The 17,821-nt window shown below is 50.3% G+C and overlaps 1 protein-coding gene across 1 annotated transcript in view; it reads left to right on the top strand.

Moving 5' to 3' along the window:
- Nucleotides 1-17,821, top strand: part of LOC149428586 (SCO-spondin-like) — a 161,706-nt gene that overhangs the window by 130,876 nt on the left and 13,009 nt on the right. The window contains 11 exon segments of the mRNA XM_089667228.1: nucleotides 746-792; nucleotides 3,057-3,227; nucleotides 4,882-5,052; nucleotides 5,751-5,903; nucleotides 6,112-6,242; nucleotides 8,024-8,145; nucleotides 8,414-8,460; nucleotides 10,418-10,636; nucleotides 10,708-10,869; nucleotides 10,947-11,063; nucleotides 13,808-13,946. Of these exon segments, the coding sequence (XP_089523354.1) occupies nucleotides 746-792; nucleotides 3,057-3,227; nucleotides 4,882-5,052; nucleotides 5,751-5,903; nucleotides 6,112-6,242; nucleotides 8,024-8,145; nucleotides 8,414-8,460; nucleotides 10,418-10,636; nucleotides 10,708-10,869; nucleotides 10,947-11,063; nucleotides 13,808-13,946 (1,479 nt within the window).

The raw sequence follows: 17,821 nt of genomic DNA, 5'->3' as shown, positions 1-17,821 counted from the left end.
TGTAGCAGGGGTCTCCATACCATGGCCCGCGGGTCAAATCTGGCCCACTGTGAGATCTTATTAGGCCCATGGCTAGGGTCAGGTCACACCCCCAATGTACAGACTGAGGATTCGGGTCACCAGAGGCTGCCTATGGTCTCTGCTTTGACCTGATGTAAGGGGGAACTCTGATGAGGACCCTGATATTAGGAGGGCTGTGATGGGGATCCTGATGTAGAGGGTTTACTTGTGCTGATATATTTATCTTTTCTGGAGAAAATGCTGCTCTGGGCTCCTTTTATTGCTGGCCACCTGTCTGAAGGCCTTGGTCACATGATCTGTTCTGAAGGACAAGTCACATACGGGGTGCAGCCAGGGTCTGAAATGGCCAAAGTGCAACCCCCTCCCCATTGATGGGCTGTAAACTATCTCAGCTGTGTAGATTGTAGGTTCCGCCCCTTTTGCACCCTTCTCCTGCTCAAGCACCCAAGGCAGCCATCTTTTCTGCCTACCCATAGGCCTGGTGCTGATTGAGGGAGGATAGCACTGTCAGGAGGGAGAATGAGGATTGGAGAAGAGAACTGGAAAGGAAGCAAACAGTGACCAGGCATTGGCTGGAAAGTGTGATGTCATACTCTAGAACATAAAGTGGAACGTAGTGAAGAGAATTCCACAGATTGGGGGCAGTGCGGGGAGTTCTGGTAGATAGACGCTGCTTCCTCCACCCGTGTGTCTCCTTCTGACTTCATTATATCTCTTCCTCCAGTATCTGCACCCCAGAGGGGAACTACTGCCAGGACATTGAATGCAGAGGTGAGTGCCCATCTCCAGGGACTCCATCTTCACTGTAGTGCTGAAACCTGATTGTTACTCCTTCTTGTATCAAGATTTTCTCTTCTCCTTCCTTTTCCCCTTCATGTTCCTCTTCTGATTTATCTTCTCTTCTTGTACCTCTTCACGTTCCTCTTCATGTTCCTCTTCCCCTTCCTTTTCTCCTTCACATTCCTCTTCATGTTCCTCTTCTCTTCTTGTACCTCTTCATGATCCTCTTATTGTTTCTTTTCTCTTTTTGTTCCTCTTCATGCTACTTTGAATGATCCTCTTTATGTTCTTGTTCCTCTTCATGTTCCTCTTCTCATTTCTCTTCTCTTCTTGTACCTCTTCACGTTCCTCTTCATGTTCCTCTTCCCCTTCCTTTTCCACTTCATGTTCCTCTTCTCATTTATCTTCTTGTACCTCTTCAAGTTCCTCTTCATGCTCCTCTTCCCCTTCATGTTCCTCTTCTCATTTCTCTTCTCTTCTTGTACCTCTTCACGTTCCTCTTCATGTTCCTCTTCCCCTTCCTTTTCCCCTTCATGTTCCTCTTCTCATTTCTCTTCTCTTCTTGTACCTCTTCACGTTCCTCTTCATGTTCCTCTTCTGCTTCCTCTTTCTCTTCAGGATCTTCTTCTTGTTTTTCTTCTCTTCTCGTTTCTCTTCACGCTACCTCTTACGTTCCTCTTCTTGTTTTTATCTTCTTGTGCCTCTTTACACCACTTTTCATGTTCCTCTTCATGGTCCTCTTATTGTTTCTTTTCTCTTCTTGTTCCTCTTCATGCTACTTTGAATGAACCTCTTCATGTTCTTGTTCCTCTTCATGGTCCTCTTCTCATTTCTCTTTTCTTCTTGTACCTCTTCATACTAGTTTTTACGTTCCTCTTCATGTTCCTCTTCCCCTTCCTTTTCCTCTTCAGGATCCTCGTCTTGTTTTTCTTCTCTTCTCGTTTCTCTTCACGCTACCTCTTACGTTCCTCTTCTTGTTTATTTTCTCTTCTTGTGCCTCTTCATGCTACTTTGAATGATCCTCTTCATGTTCTTGTTCCTCTTCATGTTCCTCTTCTCATTTCTCCTCTCTTCTTGTACCTCACAGTCCTCTGCATGTTTCACTTCCCCTTCCTTTTCCTCTTCAGGATCCTCGTCTTGTTTTTCTTCTCTTCTTGTTTCTCTTCACGCTACCTCTCATGTTCCTCTTCTTATTTATTTTCTCCTCTTGTTTCTTGTTTCCCTTCATGCTACTTTGAATGATTCTCTTCATGTTCTTGTTCCTCTTCGTGGTCCACTTCTCATTTCTCGTCTGTTCTTATTCCTCTTCACGCTACTTTTCATGTTCCTTTTCATATTTCTTTTCATGTTCCTCTTCCCCTTTAGGATCCTTTTCTCGACTATGTCCTCTTCTTGTCCCACTTCCTATTTCTATTCCTGTTTTTCTTCTCATCCTTCTTGTTCCGTCTTTCATTCCTCTTACTCTTCTCATTCCTCCCAATCTTCCCGTTCCTTTTATTCTTCTTGCTTCTTTTTAATCTTTTTGTTCATTTTCCAATTCTTGTTTCTTTTGCCCTTTTTCTTCTCATTTCTCTTCTTGTTCCTTTAACTCTTTTCCTTCCTCTTCCTCCTATTGATCTTCTTTCTCATCTTTTTCTTCCTCTTTAAGTTCCTCTTCCCATTCCTGTTCTTTTTCATCTTCCTCTTCTTGTCCCTCTTCTTTTTTTCTTCTTTTTCTCATTTCTCTTTCTTTTCTTGTTCCTCTTCCTCATCTCCATCTTCCTTTACCTCTCATTCTTTTTCATCTTCCTCCTCCCATTCCTCTTCTCGCTCTTCTTCATGTCCCTTTATCATGGTTTCTTTCTCCTCATGGTTATCTTCTCCTCTTCTGTCCTCTCATTTATCTCATTCCGCCTTGTCTTTATCTTTGCACTTTTTCTGGGTCCTCCTCCTTTTCTGGTTCCTCTTCCTCTTCACATTTCCTCTTTATTGTTTCTCTTCTTGTTCCTCTTCCTTATCTCTGTCCTCAACCTCTTCAAGTTCTCTGTGGCCCTCAGCTCCTTCCTCTTGGATGTTCCTCAGAGTGTTTCCTGATATCTCACAGTGAGGCCAGCCATGTGTTCCCTCTCATGTCCTCCAGTATGGCGGTGGTGGCCAATATTTCTGTGTGTTGTAACTTGTGTTCTCGCAGTTGAGCTGAAGCAACACCAATGATGGGGGTAGTAATAGAGACATTCCCTTCTGTGGGTAATTCTGCCCTTCTATCCAATATTCAGTGAATGGTGACTGGACGCCTTGGTCTCCGTGGTCTGAATGTCCGGCCACATGTGGTGCTGCTGTCCAAATCCGGAGTCGTGCCTGTATCAACCCTCCTCCACGTAACAATGGCTCTGAATGCGAAGGCCCGGACACCGAGAGGAGAAACTGTACCAGTCAGCACTGTGAGGGTGAGCCGTCCACCATGTTACCCTCTGTTGTCTATGTAACTCTCAAGGTTCTCTATATATGAAGGACCTCATTTACTAAATCCTGGGTGAAGTGAAGTTAATCTGCGTCCTCTTTAAACAGTCAATCATGTGAAGATTGAAAACAATGGCGTTCCTCCTCCTCCTCCTCCTCCCTAACATTGTTGGATTTTTTCAGTGGACATAAAGTCGGGGGTTGGCCATAGGTGGGAACATGTCTCAAAGGGAGTGATGAAAGGTGAGATGTGTGCCTGTTCTCCCTCTGCCCACCAGTATCTCCACCCATAGTGGACATATGGTATGGGTCTGGAGAAAGTGGGAATCTGGGACATATAGATGTTCCAATTCTGCAAAGCTATCACGTACCTAGTGATGGAGGCCAATGGAGAGAGGGCTTCCCTTGTGGCTAAGTTCCGGACTCCCCTGAGAGTGGGAGTAAGGTCCAAATTTGCACAGGTCGCCTGTAGGAGTGCTGGTTGGTGGTCCACTCAGAAGCACAGCTGGTGCACAGAGATAGGTCTGCAGACAGGAAGTGCCTGTGCGTGGTATGCAAGCCCCTCCGGGATTTAGGTGTTTACTGGGTAGTCGGTTCAAGCCGAGGTCAGGTACCAGGTGGGAATCAGAGTGGATGTAGTCAGATGGGATAGCCGAGGTCATTCACAGAGGAGAGAGAGAGAGAGTATCCGTAAGCCAAGCCGAGGTCAGATCAAGGGTAAGGCAGAGTAGACGGGTCCAGGAGCAAGCCGAGTCGGTAACAGGAAATCACGGGTCAAAGTCACAGGAACCAGGAACAGGGCACGGGGAGCTAGACATCATCCAGCAACTTGAGGAAGTGATGAGCCTCCTTATAAAGGCCATCTGGCACCAAACTGAGGCTGATGTGTCCTTCTGCGGCCATGCAGAGTACTGGCAGAAATGCCAGATCTTCCAGAACTTCTGCCATGGACAGGACCCTGACAAAAACACTGCCAAAGTTCACCGATTTTTGCAAACCACAAGAGAGACTTTGCTTTGGTACTTCCGTGCGAGGCCTAGGCTCTGTCAATTCAGCAGGGAGGCCTGGGTTGGGCATGGAAGCAGGAAGAATCCCCGTATTGATGAGGTCTGAGAGTGGCAGTCCTGTTCCTACCCTACTCACCACAGGGGAGGACAAGCTGGTCCAGGTGCACTGAGGGCTTGCAATTAGTGGCAGGCAGGTGGAAGCGGCTTGAAACCAACCCACTTATCAGAAGAACATGCAAAATGGCATCACAAAGCCCAACAAAGCTGAGGAGAGTCCCAAACCAGCTTGCCACACTTGAGTTTGCCTGCTGAGTGGTCGATGTGGCACATTATCTGCTTGTCATAGAGCTCGTCCATTTGTCCCATGTTCTGGAGGAGGAGGAGCCAGCAGCCCCATGCATGTCCAAATGTTTGTGATGGAGTCTGTGGGTGCCCCGGTTTCGGGGATAGCACAATTACTGTATCAGTCCTAGGTACGTACCAGTCTGGGGGCCTGTCGGTAGGTTGTATGGGGCCCCATGATTTGTAATGATGACCCTTGCTGTATATCGCCATCATTACTGCCTTTTATTGTCCACCATTATTCCATCATTGACTGGAACATTCCACCCTTATGTGTCTGTGGTCCCTTCAGGCAGCAGCCGGTGCGGCTGGTCGGAGTGGAGTCCGTGTTCCCGGAGCTGCGGCACTGGAATTAGCAGCCGGACATGGCGGTGCGATTGTCACGGTGCTGAATCTTCGGATGTGGAATGTAATGACGGGGAGCACGTGGAGACTGCGGCGTGTTACCTGCAGCCGTGTGAAGGTGAGTGCGGGAACATGGCTTGTATCAAACATTGGGAAACATGTACTTATGTGATCTATGTTGTCTGTCTGGTCATATGTGTTCCTTGCGGTCATATGTGTTTCATGTGGTCATGTGTGTTCCTTGCGGTCATATGTGTTCCTTGTGGTCATATGTGTTTCATGTGGTCATGTGTGTTCCATGCGGTCATATGTGTTCCTTGTGGTCATATGTGTTCCTTGTGGTCATATGTGTTTCATGTGGTCATGTGTGTTTCATGCGGTCATGTGTGTTCCATGCGGTCATATGTGTTCCTTGTGGTCATATGTGTTTCATGTGGTCATGTGTGTTCCATGCGGTCATATGTGTTCCTTGCGGTCATATGTGTTTCATGTGGTCATGTGTGTTCCATGCGGTCATATGTGTTCCTTGCAGTCATATGTGTTTCATGTGGTCATGTGTGTTCCATGCGGTCATATGTGTTCCATGCGGTCATATGTGTTCCATGCGGTCATATGTGTTACTTGCGGTCATGTGTGTTACTTGCGGTCATGTGTGTTACTTGCGGTCATGTGTGTTCCTTGCGGTCATATGTGTTCCTTGCGGTCATATGTGTTCCTTGCGGTCATATGTGTTCCTTGCGGTCATATGTGTTCCTTGTGGTCATATGTGTTCCTTGCAGTCACAGGTCTGTTCCATGCTCTGTGTGTGCCTTGCAGGAAGCTGCTTCTGGGGCCAGTGGAGTAATTGGTCAGAATGCTCCTGTCACTCCACCCTCCAGCACCGCTACAGGGAGCCTCAAGGGCCAAACGTCGACGCATGTGACAAGCTGGGCAGTGAAGTTCGGACATGTGACCTGTCAGGGTGTTCAGGTAGGAATCCTTCACTGTTACATGTGCCAGGTCCGTGTTCCACTGGCCACAACCAAATATTCCAATGAACCGGATCTGAGCTCATACAAGGGTGACCATGACCATGTTCAATATGTCCTCCAAGATGGCTGGGATCGCACGTGACCCGTGTCCAACATATGATTTTCCTGATGTTTTGTCTGATATTCGTTCCTCTCTCTTGTCTCAGAGTCCAGCTGTTGGCCTCCATTTCTATTCAGCCCATGTGGTTCTCCATGTGACAGCCTCTGTCTCTCCCGATTATCACCGGAGATTTGCCGCAACGTGTCCACCTGCCAGCCCGGCTGTTACTGCCCCCCGGTGAGTGCCAGGTCCGTGTTCAGTGCCAGAGGGGTGGGTGCAGTTCTAGTGCTGGAGTGTGACCAGGCAAAGGTCAGGTCCTTCATTGTCTGACTGGGGCCCATTAGAGTCTCCATTCCATTTGTGGTGGCTTCACCTTGGAATCTTTGTGGAGATCTGTAATCAGTAGAGAAGGTTCCTGGAAGTGTAACGGAACCGGACCCCGACTGCACCAATGTAACGGAACCGGACCCCGACTGCACCAATGTAACGGAACCGGACCCCGACTGCACCAATGTAACGGAACCGGACCCCGACTGCACCAATGTAACGGAACCGGACCCCGACTGCACTGGGGTATTCCTGTTAGACTCCCGCTTCCCTGTCCAAACACAGATCCACGGACCCCACCGCTGACCATACAGGACGAGACACACCAGACTTGTATTAAAAGAGGAAGTGGACTGCTTTATTTTACCACAGACACCAGATATATACAGAGGGCGGGGCAATACATCAAGAGCCACACAGCAGACACTCCCATCAGGAGGGAGGGCTGCTGGGAACACCCCCCACCAAGCCAATACACAAACACATACATCCCATAATAGTTTGCTCCCAAGCAAGACACAATAGAACAATGGGACCACATGGCAGTAAACAATCCACAACCCCCCCCCCCCCCACCTATACATGTCTACACAATATCAGGACATTCACCCTGTACCCCTAACAGGCACAGGGGGACTTACACATAGGAGGGATATGGGGAGCTGAGAAAGGGGTCTCCCCACCTCTCCAAAGGGGGCTGTGTTCCATGGGCCCCCCACCCAAAGTGAGATGTGTTCCATGAGCCCCCCACCCAAAGTGAGCTGTGTTCCATGGGCCCCCCACCCAGAGTGAGCTGTGTTCCATGGGCCCCCCACCCAAAGTGAGCTGTGTTCCATGAGCCCCCCACCCAAAGTGAGCTGTGTTCCATGAGCCCCCCACCCAAAGTGAGCTGCATTCCATGGGCCCCCCCCACCCAAAGTGAGCTGCGTTCCATGAGCCCCCCACCCAAAGTGAGCTGTGTTCCATGAGCCCCCCACCCAAAGTGAGCTGCGTTCCATGAGCCCCCCACCCAAAGTGAGCTGCGTTCCATGGGCCCCTCCCACCCAAAGTGAGCTGCGTTCCATGAGCCCCCCACCCAAAGTGAGCTGCGTTCCATGAGCCCCCCACCCAAAGTGAGCTGCGTTCCATGGGCCCCCCACCCAAAGTGAGCTGTGTTCCATGAGCCCCCCACCCAAAGTGAGCTGTGTTCCATGGGCCCCCCACCCAAAGTGAGCTGTGTTCCATGGGCCCCCCACCCAAAGTGAGCTGTGTTCCATGGGCCCCCCACCCAAAGTGAGCTGTGTTCCATGGGCCCCCCACCCAAAGTGAGCTGTGTTCCATGAGCCCCCCACCCAAAGTGAGCTGTGTTCCATTAACCCCCCACCCAAAGTGAGCTGTGTTCCATGGGCCCCCACCCAAAGTGAGCTGTGTTCCATGGGCCCCCACCCAAAGTGAGCTGTGTTCCATGGGCCCCCACCCAAAGTGAGCTGTGTTCCATGGGCCCCCACCCAAAGTGAGCTGTGTTCCATGGGCCCCCACCCAAAGTGAGCTGTGTTCCATGGGCCCCCCACCCAAAGTGAGCTGTGTTCCATGGGCCCCCCACCCAAAGTGAGCTGTGTTCCATGGGCCCCCCACCCAAAGTCACTCCCGTCACAGGAAGTCCTTATCTATGGAATAATAAATGTGTGATGGCCTCTCCCATGTCCTCTCAGGGGTTCCTGGAGCAGTACGGCGAATGTGTCCGCCCCTCGGAGTGTGGCTGTCCATACACGTCTCATGATGGCTTGGCGTATCTGACCCCGGGTGACACCCTGCGTCTTGGCTGTAGAGAGTGGTGAGTCTGATACATAATTGTCTGTACATACGTTCTGTCTTGGGAGATTATCACATAATGAGGGGGAGGAGTCTACCAAATAAAGGGAGGGGCCACTTTTTATGTCCCCTGAATGGCACCATATCCATCCTTGTTGTGTTACACTGAACGTCCGGATCACAAGACCATAAAGGACTTCATTACATCCAAATTCCATTGTAGAATTAGACTTTGGGTTGTAGTTATTAGGTCACATGACCTGGAGGTAACCGCCTTTATGTCTTTCCAGCGTCTGTCACCAGGGGGAGCTGCAGTGTAACAGAAAAAACTGTGAAGGTAAGTTATGTATATGGCCACTCTCCAAAACCTATAGAAAATCTCATTGGCTGGTTTGCTAGAAGGAAGGAAGCCATGCCTTGGAGCCCGAGTTCACGGCCTACATGGGCTTCATGGAGCTTACATATAGAGGCTCCTGATTCGACGATGGGGGGCTGTGGCCCTTTCACCAACCCTGTAACCTAAGAGTGGACATACCTGACCTGTTTCATGTAGAACCACACTTCCTCAGGGGCAGGAGAATGCTCCATGATGGATGGGTAGACATGTCCGCTCTCAGCCCTGTAATATATAGGAGGTGCAGAGGTCGTGGGGCTCCATGAAGTTCTCTCTCTGTGGTGGAGATGGTCAACAGTGGTTTCCATTTGTCTCATAGCACAGAATGTACAGCACGTGTTCTCCGGCGTAGGTTGCATCATTTTGGTTGGGTAGGTTGCACCATTTTGGTTGGGTAGGTTGCACCATTTTGGTTGGGTAGGTTGCATCATTTTGGTTGGTTAGGTTGCACCATTTTGATTGGGTAGGTTGCACCATTTTGGTTGGGTAGGTTGCACCATTTTGGTTGGGTAGGTTGCATCATTTTTGTTGGGTAGGTTGCATCATTTTGGTTGGGTAGCTTGCATCATTTTGGTTGGGTAGGTTGCATCATTTTGGTTGGGTAGGTTGCACCATTTTGGTTGGGTAGGTTGCATCATTTTGGTTGGGTAGGTTGCATCATTTTGGTTGGGTAGGTTGCATCATTTTGGTTGGGTAGGTTGCACCATTTTGGTTGGGTAGGTTGCATCATTTTGGTTGGGTAGGTTGCACCATTTTGGTTGGGTAGGTTGCATCATTTTGGTTGGGTAGGTTGCACCATTTTGGTTGGGTAGGTTGCATCATTTTGGTTGGGTAGGTTGCATCATTTTGGTTGGGTAGGTTGCACCATTTTGGTTGGGTAGGTTGCACCATTTGGGTTGGGTAGGTTGCATCATTTTGGTTGGGTAGGTTGCATCATTTTGGTTGGGTAGGTTGCACCATTTTGGTTGGGTAGGTTGCACCATTTTGGTTGGGTAGGTTGCACCATTTTGGTTGGGTAGGTTGCATCATTTTGGTTGGGTAGGTTGCATCATTTTGGTTGGGTAGGTTGCATCATTTTGGTTCTGTAGGTTGCATCATTTTGGTTGGGTAGGTTGCATCATTTTGGTTGGGTAGGTTGCACCATTTTGGTTGGGTAGGTTGCCCCATTTTGGTTGGGTAGGTTGCACCATTTTGGTTGGGTAGGTTGCATCATTTTGGTTGGGTAGGTTGCACCATTTTGGTTGGGTGGGTTGCACCATTTTGGTTGGGTAGGTTGCACCATTTTGGTTGGGTAGGTTGCATCATTTTGGTTGGGTAGGTTGCACCATTTTGGTTGGGTGGGTTGCACCATTTTGGTTGGGTAGGTTGCATCATTTTGGTTGGGTAGGTTGCACCATTTTGGTTGGGTAGGTTGCATCATTTTGGTTGGGTAGGTTGCACCATTTTGGTTGGGTAGGTTGCACCATTTTGGTTGGGTAGGTTGCACCATTTTGGTTGGGTAGGTTGCACCATTTTGGTTGGGTGGGTTGCATCATTTTGGTTGGGTAGGTTGCATCATTTTGGTTGGGTAGGTTGCACCATTTTGGATGGGTAGGTTGCACCATTTTGGTTGGGTAGGTTGCACCATTTTGGTTGGGTAGGTTGCACCATTTTGGTTGGGTAGGTTGCACCATTTTGGTTGGGTAGGTTGCACCATTTTGGTTGGGTAGGTTGCACCATTTTGGTTGGGTAGGTTGCACCATTTTGGTTGGGTAGGTTGCACCATTTTGGTTGGGTAGGTTGCACCATTTTGGTTGGGTAGGTTGCACCATTTTGGTTGGGTAGGTTGCACCATTTTGGTTGGGTAGGTTGCACCATTTTGGTTGGGTCTCTTGTCTGACATGTTTGGTGTCTTGTGTAGGTGAAGCGTTTCTCAGCGAATGGTCGGAGTGGACGCCGTGTAGTCGCTGCATCCCATCGCCTCACAATGACTCCATACCGCCATCTTTCTTCTCCATCCAGCACCGACACCGGATCTGCCTGAATGCCCGGACCGGCTTCCCATGGACAGGAGAGTCTCCATCTTGTAGAGGGGAGCTGACCCAGGAGAGGCTATGCCCTGACCGTGAGATCTGTGATGGTGGGTATGCCTGGTGTGTTGGGGATGGGGTGGATTTATCTGGCCTCTGATGTCCACCATCTTTGTCTCAGATCTGTGCATCTGGAACGAGTGGGGGGAATGGAGTCCCTGCCGGGAGCCCTGCAGTGGTGGTTTCCGCTCTAGATGGCGCCATATTTATCACCCCGTAGACGTTACCCAGTGCCAGGGTGCCCGCTTCCAGTCTGAGAGCTGTAACACGGCTGCCTGTCCAGGTAAGTGTCCGGAGGAAGTCAGACTTGGCTCCGTAACGTCTCCAGCTCACACCTTCCTAACTTCTCTTCTCCCACAGGAGAGAATTGTGAGGACCGCGGGAAGGCCTCCAAGGTGGAATGTGCCAACAAGTGCCCCCGCTCCTGTGCTGACCTCTGGGAACATGTGGAGTGCCTGCAGGGGCAGTGCCGGATGGGTATGGCCAGCTCAGTCATGTGACAAATATTCCGTAATGTACAGCGGCCGGAGACTGGTCACTCTTACTGCCCCTCCCCCTCTCCAGTGACCAGTCACTGTTACAGCTTTACCATCCCTCTGGTGACCGGTCACTCTTACTGCCCCTCCCCCTCTCCAGTGACCAGTTACAGCTTTCCCATCCCTCTGGTGACCGGTCACTCTTACTGCCCCTCCCCCTCTCCAATGACCAGTCACTGTTACAGCTTTACCATCCCTCTGGTGACCGGTCACTCTTACTGCCCCTCCCCCTCTCCAGTGACCAGTTACATCTTTCCCATCTCTCTGGTGACTGGTCACTCTTACTGCCCCTCCCCCTCTCCAGTGACCAGTTACATCTTTCCCATCTCTCTGGTGACTGGTCACTCTTACTGCCCCTCCCCCTCTCCAGTGACCAGTTACATCTTTCCCATCCCTCTGGTTACCGGTCACTCTTACTGCCCCTCCCCCTCTCCAGTGGCCAGCCACTGTTACAGGTTTCCCACCCCTCTGGTGACCGGTCACTCTTACTGCCCCTCCCCCTCTCCAGTGACCAGTCACTGTTACAGCTTTACCATCCCTCTGGTGACCGGTCACTCTTACTGCCCCTCCCCCTCTCCAGTGACCAGTTACAGCTTTCCCATCCCTCTGGTGACCGGTCACTCTTACTGCCCCTCCCCCCATCCAGTGACCAGTTACAGCTTTCCCATCCCTCTGGTGACCGGTCACTCTTACTGCCCCTCCCCCTCTCCAGTGACCAGCCACTGTTACAGGATTCCCACCCCTCTGGTGACCGGTCACTCTTACTGCCCCTCCCCCCATCCAGTGACCAGTCACTGTTACAGCTTTCCCATCCCTCTGGTGACCGGTCACTCTTACTGCCCCTCCCCCTCTCCAGTGACCAGTTACAGCTTTCCCATCCCTCTATTGACTGGTCACTCTTACTGCCCCTCCCCCTCTCCAGTGACCAGTTACAGCTTTCCCATCCCTCTGGTGACCGGTCACTCTTACTGCCCCTCCCCCCATCCAGTGACCAGTCACTGTTACAGCTTTCCCATCCCTCTGGTGACCGGTCACTCTTACTGCCCCTCCCCCTCTCTAGTGACCAGTTACATCTTTCCCATCCCTCTGGTGACCGGTCACTCTTACTGCCCCTCCCCCCATCCAGTGAGCAGTCACTGTTACATCTTTCCCATCCCTCTGGTGACCGGTCACTCTTACTGCCCCTCCCCCTCTCCAGTGACCAGTCACTGTTACAGCTTTCCCATCCCTCTGGTGACCGGTCACTCTTACTGCCCCTCCCCCTCTCCAGTGACCAGTTACAGCTTTCCCATCCCTCTATTGACTGGTCACTCTTACTGCCCCTCCCCCTCTCCAGTGACCAGTTACAGCTTTCCCATCCCTCTGGTGACCGGTCACTCTTACTGCCCCTCCCCCCATCCAGTGACCAGTTACAGCTTTCCCATCCCTCTGGTGACCGGTCACTCTTACTGCCCCTCCCCCTCTCCAGTGACCAGCCACTGTTACAGGATTCCCACCCCTCTGGTGACCGGTCACTCTTACTGCCCCTCCCCCCATCCAGTGACCAGTCACTGTTACAGCTTTCCCATCCCTCTGGTGACCGGTCACTCTTACTGCCCCTCCCCCTCTCCAGTGACCAGTTACAGCTTTCCCATCCCTCTATTGACTGGTCACTCTTACTGCCCCTCCCCCTCTCCAGTGACCAGTTACAGCTTTCCCATCCCTCTGGTGACCGGTCACTCTTACTGCCCCTCCCCCCATCCAGTGACCAGTTACAGCTTTCCCATCCCTCTGGTGACCGGTCACTCTTACTGCCCCTCCCCCTCTCCAGTGACCAGCCACTGTTACAGGATTCCCACCCCTCTGGTGACCGGTCACTCTTACTGCCCCTCCCCCCATCCAGTGACCAGTCACTGTTACAGCTTTCCCATCCCTCTGGTGACCGGTCACTCTTACTGCCCCTCCCCCTCTCCAGTGACCAGTTACAGCTTTCCCATCCCTCTATTGACTGGTCACTCTTACTGCCCCTCCCCCTCTCCAGTGACCAGTTACAGCTTTCCCATCCCTCTGGTGACCGGTCACTCTTACTGCCCCTCCCCCCATCCAGTGACCAGTTACAGCTTTCCCATCCCTCTGGTGACCGGTCACTCTTACTGCCCCTCCCCCCATCCAGTGACCAGTCACTGTTACAGCTTTCCCATCCCTCTGGTGACCGGTCACTCTTACTGCCCCTCCCCCTCTCTAGTGACCAGTTACATCTTTCCCATCCCTCTGGTGACCGGTCACTCTTACTGCCCCTCCCCCCATCCAGTGAGCAGTCACTGTTACAGCTTTCCCATCCCTCTGGTGACCGGTCACTCTTACTGCCCCTCCCCCTCTCCAGTGACCAGTCACTGTTACAGCTTTCCCATCCCTCTGGTGACCGGTCACTCTTACTGCCCCTCCCCCTCTCCAGTGACCAGTCACTGTTACAGCTTTACCATCCCTCTGGTGACCAGTCACTCTTACTGCCCCTCCCCCTCTCCAGTGACCAGTTACAGCTTTCCCATCCCTCTGGTGACCGGTCACTCTTACTGCCCCTCCCCCCATCCAGTGACCAGTTACATCTTTCCCATCCCTCTGGTGACCGGTCACTCTTACTGCCCCTCCCCCCATCCCATCGTTGGTCACCCTTGTGGTACATTACCCATTACTCTTCTCTTGCAGGATGCCGATGTCCAGAAGGCTGGCTTTTGCAGGATAAGACGTGTGTGCCGATGGCGGATTGTCGCTGTGGACTGCCAACATCCAATGGCACCACAGAATACGAACCTGGTGCCATCGTCCATGTTGGATGTAATAATTGGTGGGTTTGTGTATCTATCACAATATCCGGAAGTCTTTCTCTAATATCTTTATGGAGGTTCCTTCAGTGAAGTGATTTCATACCAGGAATAGCCACGCCCCCTTGGCATTGTGTCCTTGGTTCCAGTGCTGTGTGATTTATTTCTATGACAGCTCCATAATCTTCCTCTCTTGTGAAGGATCTCATGTATCCAGGTCATGGTACATCTAGTTGTAGTTGCTCAGCTGGACTTGTTCTTTAATGTTTTGTATCTTCTCCAAGCCACTTGTCCACACTGAGTATCAGGAACCTCCCCTTGTATCTTCTCCAAGCCACTTGTCCACACTGAGTATCAGGAACATCCCCTGGTATCTTCTCCAAGCCACTTGTCCACACTGAGTATCAGGAACCTCCCCTTGTATCTTCTCCAAGCCACTTGTCCACACTGAGTATCAGGAACCTCCCCTTGTATCTTCTCCAAGCCACTTGTCCACACTGAGTATCAGGAACATCCCCTTGTATCTTCTCCAAGCCACTTGTCCACACTGAGTATCAGGAACATCCCCTGGTATCTTCTCCAAGCCACTTGTCCACACTGAGTATCAGGAACCTCCCCTTGTATCTTCTCCAAGCCACTTGTCCACACTGAGTATCAGGAACCTCCCCTTGTATCTTCTCCAAGCCACTTGTCCACACTGAGTATCAGGAACATCCCCTGGTATCTTCTCTCCATCACACAGGGAGCACAGGCACCTCCATCCAACCACCATGGAGCGTGTAGATGGTGTTGTCTAAGAATAGTATCGTTAGGTGTGAAAGTTGTGGACCAGCCCCCCCCCCTGTTCTAGTTATATGATCCCATCCGTTGGAGGACAGTGAGGTCCCATTTTGGACAAAGAGGACAACTGGTTTACAAGAGGTGTGGAAGAGGCCATCTACATCAGAATGGAACAACCATCATTAAACAGGGTTAGGGCCTTCTACACCACCTGTCTCCTACACTTAATGCCACTTTACCATCTCTACTCTGGAGATCTGACAGCCACCTTCAGCCATGTGACTCTGGAGAGTAACACATATGCAGACTGACAGCTCTGGTTTCCTAATGGGAAGCTGTTGAGACCCCCACACTTGGACTACATCCATACAGTGGTCATCTGGAAATGATTGTCCTCAGGGCCGGACAAAACTGCTGGACGCTCCATTTCAGTATGTTGGATGAAATTGGTAACTTCCGCAACTCTTCCACCTCCTGTCCAGTTCTTTGGCAATCAACATCTACACAATCCATACTGACTAGATGAAGGTACTACCTGAGTGGACATAAATACTGGGGAATCTTCTTCACACATTAGAACTAAGGGAGAACCTTTCCAGAACAAGTTCAGTTGGATGTGACTACTACTGCCAGATTCCACTCTGGGTTTGGTCTGGAGGACACCCTCTAATTACAGTCTCCCAGCTGCTGAGTATGTTTCTATGGATATGACCACCACCTACTAGTTTCCTCTCTTGGTTTGGAGGACGTCCCGACTCTCTCTTCTAATTACAGTCCCTCCATCTGCTGAGCATTTCTAGGTTTCTATGGATGTGACCACCACCTACTAGTTTCCTCTCTTGGTTTGGAAGACGTCCCGACTCTCTCTTCTAATTACAGCAGGGGCAGACTGACAACTCATGGGGCCCCCGGCAATAGGGGATCATGGGGCCCCTGTGTCCTTGCCCAAACTCAAAAAAGCCTATGAAAAAGGTACCAGGGGCATCTCATGGGGCCCCCTACTGACTCCGGGCCCTCGGGCAGTGCCCGAGTTTCCAAATGGTCAGTCCATCCCTGAATTACAGTCTCCCATCTGCTGAGTATTTCTAGGTTTCTATGGATGTGACCACCACCTACTAGTTTCCTCTCTTGGTTTGGAGGACGTCCCGACTCTCTTCTAATTACAGTCTCCCATCTGCTGAGTATTTCTGGATTTCTATGAATGTGACCACCACCTACTAGTTTCCTCTCTTGGTTTGGAGGACATCCCGACTCTCTTCTAATTACAGTCTCCCATCTGCTGAGTATTTCTGGGTTTCTATGGATGTGACCACCACCTACTAGTTTCCTCTCTTGGTTTGGAGGACGTCCCGACTCTCTCTTCTAATTACAGTCTCCCATCTGCTGAGTATTTCTGGATTTCTATGGATGTCATCACCACCTACTAGTTTCCTCTCTTGGTTTGGAGGACGTCCCGACTCTCTCTTCTAATTACAGTCTCCCATCTGCTGAGTATTTCTGGATTTCTATGGATGTGACCACCGCCTACTAGTTTCCTCTCTTGGTTTGGAGGACGTCCCGACTCTCTCTTCTAATTACAGTCTCCCATCTGCTGAGTATTTCTGGATTTCTATGGATGTGACCACCACCTACTAGTTTCCTCTCTTGGTTTGGAGGACATCCCGACTCTCTTCTAATTACAGTCTCCCATCTGCTGAGTATTTCTGGGTTTCTATGGATGTGACCACCACCTACTAGTTTCCTCTCTTGGTTTGGAAGACGTCCCGACTCTCTCTTCTAATTACAGTCTCCCATCTGCTGAGTATTTCTGGGTTTCTATGGATGTGACCACCACCTACTAGTTTCCTCTCTTGGTTTGGAAGACGTCCCGACTCTCTCTTCTAATTACAGTCTCCTATCTGCTGAGTATTTCTGGATTTCTATGGATGTGACCACCACCTACTAGTTTCCTCTCTTGGTTTGGAGGACGTCCCGACTCTCTCTTCTAATTACAGTCTCCCATCTGCTGAGTATTTCTAGGTTTCTATGGATGTCATCACCGCCTACTAGTTTCCTCTCTTGGTTTGGAAGATGTCCCGACTCTCTCTTCTAATTACAGTCTCCCATCTGCTGAGTATTTCTGGATTTCTATGGATGTGACCACCGCCTACTAGTTTCCTCTCTTGGTTTGGAGGACGTCCCGACTCTCTCTTCTTATTACAGTCTCCCATCTGCTGAGTATTTCTGGGTTTCTATGGATGTGACCACCACCTACTAGTTTCCTCTCTTGGTTTGGAGGACGTCCCGACTCTCCTAATTACAGTCTCCCATCTGCTGAGCATTTCTAGGTTTCTATAGATGTGACCACCACCTACTAGTTTCCTCTCTTGGTTTGGAGGACGTCCCGACTCTCTCTTCTAATTACAGTCTCCCATCTGCTGAGTATTTATGGATTTCTATGGATGTGACCACCACCTACTAGTTTCCTCTGTTGGTTTGGAAGACGTCCCGACTCTCTCTTCTAATTACAGTCTCCCATCTGCTGAGTATTTCTGGGTTTCTATGGATGTGTCCACCACCTACTAGTTTCCTCTCTTGGTTTGGAGGACGTCCCGACTCTCTCTTCTAATTACAGTCTCCCATCTGCTGAGTATTTCTAGGTTTCTATGGATGTGACCACCACCTACTAGTTTCCTGTCTTGGTTTGGAGGACGTCCCGACTCTCTCTTCTAATTACAGTCTCCCATCTGCTGAGTATTTCTGGATTTCTATGGATGTGACCACCACCTACCAGTTTCCTCTCTTGGTTTGGAGGACGTCCCGACTCTCTCTTCTAATTACAGTCTCCCATCTGCTGAGTATTTCTGGATTTCTATGGATGTGACCACCACCTACTAGTTTCCTCTCTTGGTTTGGAGGACGTCCCGACTCTCTCTTCTAATTACAGTCTCCCATCTGCTGAGTATTTCTGGGTTTCTATGGATGTGACCACCACCTACTAGTTTCCTCTCTTGGTTTGGAGGACGTCCCAACTCTCTCTTCTAATTACAGTCTCCCATCTGCTGAGTATTTCTGGGTTTCTATGGATGTGTCCACCACCTACTAGTTTCCTCTCTTGGTTTGGAGGACGTCCCGACTC

Source organism: Staurois parvus, unplaced genomic scaffold (genome assembly GCF_062004578.1).
Source record: "Staurois parvus isolate SC_StPar_1 unplaced genomic scaffold, SC_StPar_1.0 ptg003112l, whole genome shotgun sequence".
In the NCBI taxonomy this organism is placed as follows: Eukaryota; Metazoa; Chordata; class Amphibia; order Anura; family Ranidae; genus Staurois; species Staurois parvus.
Note: the sequence above shows the minus strand (reverse complement) of the source record. Positions and strands in the feature narration are given on the sequence as shown.